Source organism: Mesoplodon mirus (genome assembly GCF_964341445.2).
Source record: "Mesoplodon mirus genome assembly, chromosome: 7".
In the NCBI taxonomy this organism is placed as follows: domain Eukaryota; kingdom Metazoa; phylum Chordata; class Mammalia; order Artiodactyla; family Ziphiidae; genus Mesoplodon; species Mesoplodon mirus.
Window position 1 is genome coordinate 110,246,488 of NC_138983.1, and position 12,494 is coordinate 110,258,981.

Here is a 12,494-nt window from a genome sequence, read left to right on the forward strand (position 1 = left end):
CATTGTTTTGGAACTATTTTCTGTGTTGCGATTTTATAAACTTATTGTCAATTCTGTTGTCTACCTTGTGTTTTAAATACAGAGCTTTTGAAGAGAAACAAAAACAACAAGAAGAAAGAGAACACAAAATCAGAGAACAAATACTTCAACAACGAAAAAAAAAGTTTGAAGAAGTTACTGAAAAATTCCAGCGTGCCCATATTCCTCTTTCACAGCGGAAGAGAACAGGTGCCTTAATTTCTAGAATAATATAAAAACAAAAAATGAAAGTTATAATCACATTCAGCTTGAGTAGACAATAAAATAAATTAAGAAACAAAGTGGAAATTCAGACTAAAAAGACTACTATGCCTTTTGAATAATAGGACTTTAACCAAATGAAAAATTGCAATTTGATATAGGTTTAATTTGGAGAATTAATATTTTGTTGGCTCTATTTGTAAATTTGGAAAGCACACAAGTTTGATTCTACTTAATACTGGCTTACAGTGCTTTATCTTTTTAAAACTGATTTAATAAATAGTTTAACATAAAAAGAAAATTTAGCATTTAGGTTTAGTAAATTATATATATATATATATATATATATATATATATATATACATACATACATACATACATACATATCCTTTTTTTTTTTTTTTTTTTTGGCTGCACCACACAGCATGTGGAATCTTCATTCTCTGACCAGAGATTGAGCCCGTGCCCCCTGCAGTGGAAGCATGGAGTCTTAACCACTGGACTGGCAGGGAAGTCGTTAGGTTTAGTAAATTAATGACAGATTCATTTTGGCATTTTGTCCACATTTTTGCTCAAATTCATATTTGAGAGACTGGCAAAATAAAACAAAAGTACAGAGTGACATAATCCAACAATCTAAGACTGAAACCAATTCAGAATTTTTAAATGATTATGTTTGATTCTTCAATATCACATCTACATTTTTTATGCCTTAAATAGTAATACAGAATTAGCAACAAAATGTCAAATCTTCAAAAAAAAATAAAAGAGAAGCAGAACCTTTATGTATTCAGCAAACATATGTTGTGCTGCATTGTACACAGCCCTGGGCTAAGCTGAGATGCTGAGATACAGAGAAATCTAATTGTGCTCTACCATTAAAGACCTCACAGTTTATTTTGGAGATGAGAGTAATATAAACAATTAATGTCAATAAATATAATTGCTATGGTAGCAGAATGTATAAAGTATATGAGAGCACAGAGGAAGGAACACTAAACTTATGCAGGGATATGAGGGATATCATCCCTGGAAAAATTTGAATCTTGAAGAATAAGCATTTTGCCAAGCAAAGAGACAATTTAAAAACATCCCAGACATAAGGAACAGCTTTTGCAAGTGAATTATATATTGCAAATACAAAGTGTATCCAAAGCATATGATGGGGAAAAAATGGATATAAGGCTAGAAAAATGAGTTGGAACAATTCTCTAAGAACTTTGTATGCCATGCTACGAGTTTTATCTTTATCCAATATGCAGTCCACTTAAAGTTTTTTAACTGGAAAGAAGTCAGTTAACTGGGTCAATAAGAGATCTTACTGAAAGTAAGAGCAACTAGTAACACTGCTAAAAATAATAATATCTTAAACATCATAAGGGTTTATTTTTCTCTAGTGTAATGTGAAGTCCTCAGTTTGGCAGTAAGGAGCTGGTTTGATGATTATGCAAAGTCACTGGGAACACAGACTCCTTCTGTCTCTCAGCTCAGCTGCCCTCAGTATGTGATTTACATAGCTTTACCCTCATGGTCATATGGTAGCGGCTGAAGCTCCAGACATCATGTCAGTGTTGTAGACAGGAAGAAGGAAGAAATGGAAAGGACAGAAGGGTATACCTCTGAGCTCCCTTTAAATTGTTTTCCTAGAAGCCCCCATCTATCTGCTTATATCTAATTGGCAACTCCATCTGCAAGGGAGACTGGAAAATATAGTTTTTTTTTTAATGTGGCTATATTGCCACCCCTAAAAATATAGTGTGTATTACCAAGGAACAAAGGGAAAATGGATATTAGGTAGGAAACTAAGAGTCTGTGCTAAAATTAGATTTGTTAGAAAGATAATTATCCATACAACATTGAAGGTGTATTGAAGTAGAGACATATTAAAGTAGGTAGACTAGTAGTAGATTATTTCAGTATTTGTGGCAAGAAGTGTTAAGCTGCTAAATTAAAGCACTGCACTGGATATAGAGACAGGAGGTAATATATTCAAGAGATATAACCAATAGATTCAGTTACTAATTTATCAAGATGGCTGGAAGAAAGACTAGGAGAACAGTGCCCCTAAGAACTAGCTCAGAGCCTCACAAATTTTTAGCACTCAATAAGGACTTAGTTAATGAATTAATTATTTTGGTGGATGATGATAATAATCAAGGTTGCAAGTAAAGAAGAAGAATGAGGTTAGAGATATGAAAGATTATTTATTGTTTTAAATGCATTGATTTTGAGCTTCCCATGACTCATGCAAATAGGGAAATCAAATCAACAACTAGAAATATGTATCTGAAACTTAAGAAAAAGATATGGAATAGAAATTATATTTAAGAGTCACTGATGAATAGATATATAGTTGGTAAAGGAAGCCATGTGGAAAGGTAAGGTAAATATTGGATATAGACGCAGATTGAAGATAGGGCCTAAAATAGAATCTTAGTGCACACTAGCATTTATTATAAGTAGAGAAATGAAAACTAAAAATGGATTTTGAAAAGTAGTTATCAAGAAAGCAGGATGGGAAACAAAAGCAAACAAAGAAAATTGTTATAAGAGGCAAAGGAAAGGTAGTTTTAAGAAAGTGGATGTGGTCAGTTGTATTAAATGCCTCAGAGTACTCACCACTCATGAGTATCATTTGCCCCAGAGAGGGTGCTGACTACCCAAGGGCCTATGTACAGAAAGTGAGGAGTTTTAGTAAAAACAAATGACGTACACATTCACTCAATGGAATATAATGCAGCTATTAAAAAACTGGGAAATTCTTTATGGACTTATACAGAACAATCTCCAGCAGAGATAGATTTACCATAAAGCCAATAAGGTTTAAGTTTCACTGTCATGGCCTCGACATCTAATTTTATATTAGTAGCTTTGCAGTATTTTTTCTTAATGAAGCCCCCCAAATTGTATAGATTCATATCAGTATACATAATATTCTACCTTCTGCGTAAGACAAGAGGGAAATTAGAATATATATTAAGGGAGGAGATCAAGATGGTGGAGTAGGAGGACATAGAATTCACCTCCCCCAACAAACACATCAAAAATACATCTACATGTGAAACAGTTCTCACTGGAAACTGGTAGAAAGACTCCTGTGCAACCAAGGCTGAAAGAAAGATCCACATGGAATAGGGTAGGAAAGAAAGAGAAGCGATCAGGTTGGGACCTGTGCCCCAGGAAGGGTACTCAGAGGAAAAGGGAGATTACACAGGCAGAAATCCTCCCTGGGGAGTGAGTGATTCTGTCCCAGCCACATATTGGGTGCCCCAGTCCTGGGTGCCAACACAGGGAAGATGAGCCCCTAGGCTGGCTGGAGGGCTGGTGGGACTAACAGGAAGGCTGTGGGAAGCCTGTACTCAAGCTTGGGAGGAGTACGCACACACTTGCTTACTCCCAAAAGAGGGCAGAGAGGCAGATTGAAACTGCGCAGGTGGCTGACTGGCTTCCTGAAACTGCTCTGGAGCACACCGCAGCCTGAGCCAAGTGAATGCTCAGTCCCTGCTTACTTCATGTCACAGGTCCACACTGGAACTATGGCTGCCACAACCAAAGAAATAGCTCAGCCATGAGACACAGAGGCAATTCAGAACCAAAGTGGTATCCTTTGGGGGAGGGCAGCCATTATGGACACTTGCACAGGCAGCACATCAGAAGCAACCCAAACTCTGTATGTGGCCAAACTGTTGCAGCTTCCACCTGGTCACACACGAAGAGATCACACTGGCCCCTCTTGTTCCAGCACTGCTCACGTCAGGGGCAAGAGTGCTGGTGCTGGGAGAGGGGAAGCTCACACTTAAATGGAACAGAGCTAGCTCAGACCCAATCCTTAGGGCTTCTGCTCCAGCAACTTGGGACCTGACCCTGGCCCCAATAAGGTGGTGACAGTCCCTGAGCAGAGAGGAAGCCCCAGCTCACTCCTGGCTCTGGCCCTAACACCTCCTTCTCCAGCCCCACATCCTTCCAAAGTGATAGCTGCCAGCACACCCTGAGAAAAGACATGACTTGTGTTCATGTCAAATCCAGGCCTCCCACCAAAACCACTGGACACACAGGCTGTATAGAGATGCTCCCACATAAGGACACCCCATCAAGACAGCAATAGGTAGCTGTTTCACCTAATTTCACAGAGACAGAGACTGTTAAGCAAAATGAGAAGACAGAAGAATTGGTCTCCATTGAAAGAGCAAGAGAAAAAAACAAATAATGAAACACAAATAATTTACCAGATAAAGAATTCAAAGCAATAGTAATAAGAATTCTAACTGAATTAGGGAAAATATATACAACGGAATATTAGCCACAAAAAAGAATGAAATTCTGCCATTTGCAACAATGTGGATGGACCTATAGAGTATTATCCTTATTGAAATAAGTCAGAGAAAGACAAGCTCTGTTATCACTTATATGCAAAATCTAAAAAATGAATGTATATTTAAAAACAGAAATAACCTTACAGATACAAAGAACAAACTAGTGGTTACCAGTGTGGAGGGTGAAAAGGGTGGGACAAATAGGGGTATGGGTTAAAACAGGGGTCCCCAACCCCCAGACCGCAGACCACTACTGGTCTGCAGCCTGTTAGGAACAGGGCCGCACAGCAGGAGGTGAGCAGTGCGCAAGCGAGCGAAGCTTCATCTGCCACTCCCCATTTCTCCCCATCACTCCCCATCGCTCTCATTACTGCCTGAACCATACCCCCCACCCCTGTCTGTGGAAAAATTGTCTTCCACGAAACAAGTCCCTGGTGCCAAAAAGGTTGGGGACTGCTGGGTTAAAAGACACAAACTACTATGTATAAAATAGACAAGAAGCAAGGATATACTGTACAGCACAGGGAAATATAGCCATTATTTTTTAATAATGTTAAATGGAGTATAGTCTATAAAAATATTGAATATCTGTGTTGTACACCTGAAACTAATATAGTATTGTAAACTATACTTCAACTTTTTAAAATAGAATATATACTTATGTATGTTTGTATTTGCATAAACAGTGATAGAATACACAAATGACCAATAAGAGCAAGACTTCCAAATGTGTATTTTATTTTTTTGATTTCTGAACATGAATATATTACCTGTACAAAATTAAAATTTTAGGAAAATGTAATGCCATGAGTGAAAAACAACAACAAAGCTATGATAAATAACTGTTTATTTAATTGTCTATTGGTTTAGTTTATTCCCAAATTATGAGAGTTAAACCAAAGGTTCACCCGGTGTACATGATAGCTGATGCTTTCCCTTGCTTCGAAAAAGGGATTGGGAGTTCCAATGAGGTCAGAAAATTGTTGGAGTCAGAGGATTATTGGAGTTAGAATATTAGAGCAAAAGAACTGGAAGGAGGAGCCTAGTGGTTTAAATGAAATAATAAAGCCCGAATACACCATAAATACTCAAAAAATGTAAGCTTAAATTTTCATAAGTGAGTATGAGGTAGTGACTAGAAGGTCATTAGACAACAGCAACAAGAAAGAGTAATGGGTGTTTGTAAACTGTTTGTAAAACTACCTTAGTTTTAAAGGTAGTTTTTAAGTTCTATTTGATAGACAATAAGTGGTGAGTGTTAATAAAAGCGAAGTCTCAGACTATAATCTAGCACAACTAAACATTTTTTAGCAAAGCAGACACAAAACAATTGATACTACTTGTTCGCTAAGCTCAATAAAGTCCCAGTTCTCTGTCCTTTTATGTGCTCTGACGACTACACTTTCTGTGAAAGGTCCACTCAGACTTACACAGTCACGTTCCAGAGACAAAATTTATGTGCCTTCTGGTATTGGACCATCAGAAATGTTCCTGTTTAACAGCTGGAGCCAAGACTAATCAGAGATCAAACCTCAATACCATCTGTAAAGGTATAGGGTATAGACCTCCCTAGATTCTTATTCTCTGTTCATGCAAGGGTAGAGAGTGATTAAAATATTTTAGGAAAGACCACTTGTCTTAAATATCTCCAATTTCAACAAAGAAAGTCCATTTTTAACATTCATCAGGCTGTGCAACTGGCCATTAGTTTTACCAATAAGCAACCATTTGGGACATTGATTATGCTAATTAGAAAAACAATCAAAATCTAAAGCTTGATAGTTTCTTCCTCAAGAGGATTGGCCCTTTATGATTAGAATATCCAGCAAACCATCTTGTAACTGTGCATTTTTCACTAGTATTTTATGCAATCACCCCTTGACTCTAGAGTTCAAGTTAGAACTAACCCATTCATAAAAATAGACTGGTTTTGCTTAAACATTTTAAGGTAAATAACAAACATTATAATAGTGGAAAAGACTGAGGACATGGGTTTTTTAAAGGAGAAAGGAGGAAACAGTTCGGTAGTGTAATTGGAGAGCTAGAAAGTCACCTACTCTACCTTCAGACCTTGAGTTATTTTTAGTTATTTGTGCCTCCCCATAAGAGGGCTGAAGGAAAAGCAATATCCTTTAAAAAGAAGCTATGTTTCAACTGAAACAGGAAGGTGTGTACCAAAGTGCACAATGGAAATTCTTGGGAAAGTGGATACTTATGGGAGCTAGGGTTGGATTAGAGGTTGTGCAGAGTGGTGTGTGAGTGAGTGTCCATATAATGTATGACCTTGAACAAATTACTTAGCTTCTCTATGCTTCAGTTTCCTCAGGTGCAAAATGGAGATTCAAGTAGCATCTGCCTCAAAGGCCTTAGTAAGAATTAAATTAGTTAATACTTATGCAGTGCTTAAAAATAAGGTCTTTAACAGTAAGTGCTCAATAAATGTTAAATGGTGTTTTTATATCTTCCCCTTTTCTTCATAAGAATATTTGTAAATTTTGTCAGAAGTTTATGGAACTATGAAATCAGATATCATGGAGTTTGCATGCCAGACTAAAAAGGCTGGACATTTCTCAATGTTTCATTTTTCCAAATAAATATTCTTAAAATAGGCGATGATAATTTTGAGGTAACTGTTTCTTATTGGGGAATTGGGTGTCTAAATTTAAAATATTTACACTGTTCTAAAAAAATTATTTACAAAAATTTTAAGGTAGTATTTTATCATTGACCAATTAAATTATATATAAAGAGAGTGTTGAAGATGAAGTGATTCTGTACTATTTGACCTTTATTATCCCCTTAGTTTTTCAAAAACCAGTTCCTCCATTAGAAGTGGCCCTCAAACAAATTCAGAAATCCAACTTAAAATCAGAGGTAAACCTTCCCTCTTCCCACAGACCAATAATAGACGGGAGGTAAGTAATTTATGATTATCATGTGTAATTACTAATATATAATAATTAAATAGTTCTCTAGTTGCTGAGTTTGTAGGCCTTTTCATCAGTTACTCCTTACCTCTGTTTTAGAGTTTACTATTTAAATTTCACACATTGAATTGAGGTAGAGTACAATATAAACTGCTTCAAGAGTAAGTAGGAATTTTAATTTGTTGTCTTTGGTATTACAATGCTGCCTATGTTAGTAATTTTCTATGAGAATTATCATAAAAACCATTTTAAAATATTGATATTGGTTTTACTGAGAGAAAAAAAATTTTGAGTTGTAATGATATAAATTTAGGTCAGAGGAGGAACTTTATGGTAGAAATGGATTTTTCCTCACTGAAAATCTTTCCTGGATATCTTTAAAAAGCTACAGTGAAAGTCTGTACTTCCTTAGATCTACCTTCTCTCGCTATGTAGTCCTGTATCAACCATTCTGTTCCTATCTGTAGGCTTCTCTTTTTTTCACTTCCTTAAATGTTACTGTTCTTTAGTGTTCTAACCTAGTTCTGTTGTCATAGCATATAATCTCCACAGCTGATCTCATCCATTGTTTTGGCTTCAAATGTCTTAAGCCTAGATATTTCTAGTTTCTAGAAGAACTAAAGAGAAAACAATGATGAACAACACAATAAATTAAATTTAGAATTCTCTAGAAGGGATCCATAGCAGAACACCTGAGGCAGAAGAATGGATAAGTGACCTGGAAGATAAAACAGTGGAAATAACTACTGAAGAGCAGAAAAAAGAAAAAAGAATGAAAAGAACTGAGGAGAGTCTCAGAGACCTCTGGGACATTAAATGCACCAACATTCAAATTATAGGGGTACCAGAAGAAGAAGAGAAAAAGAAAGGGACTGAGAAAATATTTAAAGAGATTATAGTGGAAAACTTCCCTAATATGGGAAAGGAAATAGGAAATCAACTCCAGGAAGCATAGAGAGCCCCATACAGGATAAATCCAAGGAGAAACACGCCAAGACATATATTAATCAAACTGTCAAAAATTAAATACAATACAATTAAATACAAAAAAAAATATTAAAAGCAGCAAGGGAAACACAACAAATAACACAAAAGGGAATCCCCATCAGGTTAACAGCTGATCTTTCAGCAGAAATTCTGCAAGCCAGAATGGAGTGGCAGGACATAGTTAAAGTGATGAAGGACGAAAACCTACAACCAAGGTTACTCTACCCAGCAAGGATCTCATTCAGATTTGATGCAGAAATTAAAACCTTTACAGACAAGCAAAAGCTGAGAGGGCACAGCACCACAAAATCAGCTTTACAACAAATGCTAAAGGAACTTCTCTAGGCAGGAAACACAAGAGAAGGAAAAAACCTACAATAACAAACCCAAAACAATTAAGAAAATGGGAATAGGAACATAGTTATCAATAATTACGTTAAATGTAAATGGATTAAATGCTCCCACCAAAAGACACAGACTCGCTGAATGGATACAAAAACAAAACCTGTATATATGCTGTCTACAAGAGACCCACTTCAGACCTAGGGTCACATAGAGACTGATAGTGAGGGGATGGAAAAAGATGTTCCATGCAAATTGAAATCAAAAGAAAGCTGGAGTAACAATTCTCATATCAGACAAAATAGACTTTAAAATAAAGACTATTACAAGAGACAAAGGACACTACATAATGATCAAGGGATCAATCCAAGAAGAAAATATAACAATTGTGAATATTTATGAACCCAACATAGGAGCACCTCAATACATAAGGCAAATACTAACAGCCATAAAAGGGGAAATAGACAGTCAAACAATCATACTGGGGGACTTTAACACCCCACTTTCACCAATAGACAGATCATCCAAAATGAAAATAAATAAGGAAACACAAGCTTTAAATGATACATTAAACAAGGTGGACATAATTGATATTTATAGGACATTCCATCCAAAAACAACAGAATACACATTCTCCTCAAGTGCTCTTGGAACATTCCCCAGGATAGATCATACCTTGGGTCACAAATCAAGCCTTGGTAAATTTAAGAAAATTGAAATCATATCAAGTATCTTTTCGGACCACAACGCTATGAGACTAGATATAAATTACAGGAAAAGATCTGTAAAAAATACAAACATGGAGGCTCATCAATACACTACTTAATAACCAAGAGATCACTGAAGAACTCAAAGAGGAAATCAAAAAATACCTAGAAACAAATGACAATGGAGACACGATGACCCAAAACCTATGGTATGCAGCCAAAGCAGTTCTAAGAGGGAAGTTTAGAGCAATACAATCCTACCTTAAGAAACAGGAAACGTCTCAAATAAACAACCTAACCTTGCATGTAAAGCAATTAGGGAAAGAAGAACAAAAAACCCCGAAGTTAGCAGAAGGAAATAAATCATAAAGATCAGATCAGAAATAAATGGAAAAGAAATGAAGGAAACAAAGCAAAGATCAATAAAACTAAAAGCTGGTTCTTTGAGAGGATAAACAAAATTGATAAACCATTAGCCAGACTCATCAAAAAAGAGGGAGAAGACTCAAATCAATACAATTAGAAATAAAAAAGGAGAAGTAACAACTGACATTGCAGAAATACAAAGGATCATAAGAGATTACCACAAGCACCTCTATCCCAATAAAATGGACAACCTGGAACAAATGGACAAATTCTTAGAAATACACAACCTTCCATCACTGAACCAGAAAGAAATAGAAAATATGAAGACACCAATGACAAGCACTGAAATTGAGACTGTGATTAAAAATCTTCCAACAAACAAAAGCCCAGGATCGGATGGCTTCACAGGTGAATTCTATCAAACATTTACAGAACAGCTAAGACCTATCCTTCTCAAACTCTTCCAAAATACAGCAGAGGGAACACTCCCAAACTCATCTATGAAGCCACCATCACCCTGATACCAAAGCCAGGCAATGATGCCACAAAGAAAGAAAACTACATGCCAATATCACTGATGAACATAGATGCAAAAATCCTCAACAAAATAGTAGCAAACAGAGTCCAACAGCACATTAAAAGGACCATACACCACGATCAAGTTGGGTTTATTCCAGGAATGCAAGGATTCTTCAATATACGCAAATCAATCAACGTGATACACCATATTAACAAATTGAAGGAGAAAAGCCATATGATCTTCTCAATCAATTCAGAGAAAGCTTTTGACAAAATACATTTATGATAAAAACCCTGCAGAAAGTAGGCATAGAGGGAACTTTCCTCAACATAATAAAGGTCATATATGACAAACCCACAGCCAACATAGTCCTCAATGGTTAAAAACTGAAACCATTTCCACTAAGATCAGGAACAAGACAAGGTTGCCCACTTTTACCACTAATATTCATCATAGTTTTGGAAGTTTTAGCCACGGCAATCACAGAAGAAAAAGAAATAAAAGGAATCCAAACTGGACAATAAGAAGTAAAGTTGTCACTGTTTGCAGATGACATGATATTATACATTGAGAATCCTAAAGATGCTAACAGAAAACTACTAGAGCTAATCAATGAATTTTGTAAAGTAGGAGGATACAAAATTAATGCCCAGAAATCTCTTGCACTCCTATACACTAATGATGAAAAATCTGAAAGTGAAATTAAGAAAACACTCCCATTTACCATTGCAACAAAAAGAATAAAATATCCAGGAATAAACCTACCTAAGGAGACAAAAGACCTGTATGCAGGAAATTATAAGACACTGATGAAAGAAACTAAAGATGATACAAATAGATGGAGAGATATACCATGTTCTTGGATTGGAAGAAACAACATTATGAAAATGACTCTACTACCCAAAGCAATCCACAGATTTAATGCAATCCCTATCAAGCTACCAGTGGCATTTTTCACAGAACTAGAACAAAACATTTTGCAATCTGTATGGAAACACAAAAGACCCCGAACAGCCAAAGCAATCTTGAGAACGAAAAAAGGAGTTGGTGGAATCAGGCTCCCTGACTTCAGACTATACTACAAAGCTATAGTAATCAAGACAGTATGGTACTGGCACAAAAATGGAAATATAGATCAATGGAACAGGATAGAAAGCCCAGAGATAAACCCATGCACATATGGTCACCTTATCTTTGATAAAGGAGGCAAGAATGTACAGTGGAGAAAACACATCCTCTTCAACAAGTGGTGCTGGGAAATCTGTATAGGTACATGTGAAAGTATGAAATTAGAACACTCCCTAACACCATACACAAAAATAAACTCAAAATGGGTTAAAGACCAAAATGTAAGGCCAGACACTATCAAACTCTTAGAGGAAAATATAAGCAGAACACTCTATGACATAAATCACAGCAAGATCCTTTTTGACCCACCTCCTAGAGAAATGGAAATAAAAACAAAAATAAACAAATGGGACTTAATGAAACTTAAAAGCTTTTTCACAACAAAGGAAACTATAAACAAGACCAAAAGCCAGCCCTCAGAATGGGAGAAAATATTTGTAAATGAAGCAATGGACAAAGGATTAATCTCCAAAATTTATAAGCAGCTCATGCAGCTCAATATCAAAAAAACAAACAACCCTATCCAAAGATGGGCAGAAGACCTAAATAGACATTTCTCCAAAGAAGATATACAGATTTCCAACAAACACATGAATGAATGCTCAACATCATTAATCATTAGAGAAATGCAAATCGAAACTACAATGAGATATCATCTCACACCTGTCTGAATGGCCATCATCAAAAAATCTACAAACAATAAATACTGGAGCTGGTGTGGAGAAAAGGGAACCCTCTTGCATTGTTGGTGGGAATGTAAATTGTTACAGCCACTATGGAGAACAGTATGGAGGTTCCTTAGAAAACTAAAAATAGAACTACCATATGACCCAGCAATCCCACTACTGGGCATATACCCTGAGAAAACCATAATTCAAAAAGAGTCATGTACCAAAATGTTCATTGCAGCTCTGTTTACAACAGCCAGGACATGGAAGCAACCTAAGTGTCCATCAACAGATGA

At 36.2% G+C, this 12,494-nt stretch overlaps 1 protein-coding gene across 1 annotated transcript in view; it reads left to right on the top strand.

The window, feature by feature from the left end:
* Positions 1-12,494, top strand: part of CEP126 (centrosomal protein 126) — a gene marked incomplete at both ends in the record, with an annotated part of 109,957 nt that overhangs the window by 49,225 nt on the left and 48,238 nt on the right. Inside the window, 2 exon segments of the mRNA XM_082629501.1 lie at positions 83-228; positions 7,357-7,468. Coding sequence (XP_082485627.1) covers positions 83-228; positions 7,357-7,468 — 258 coding nt within the window.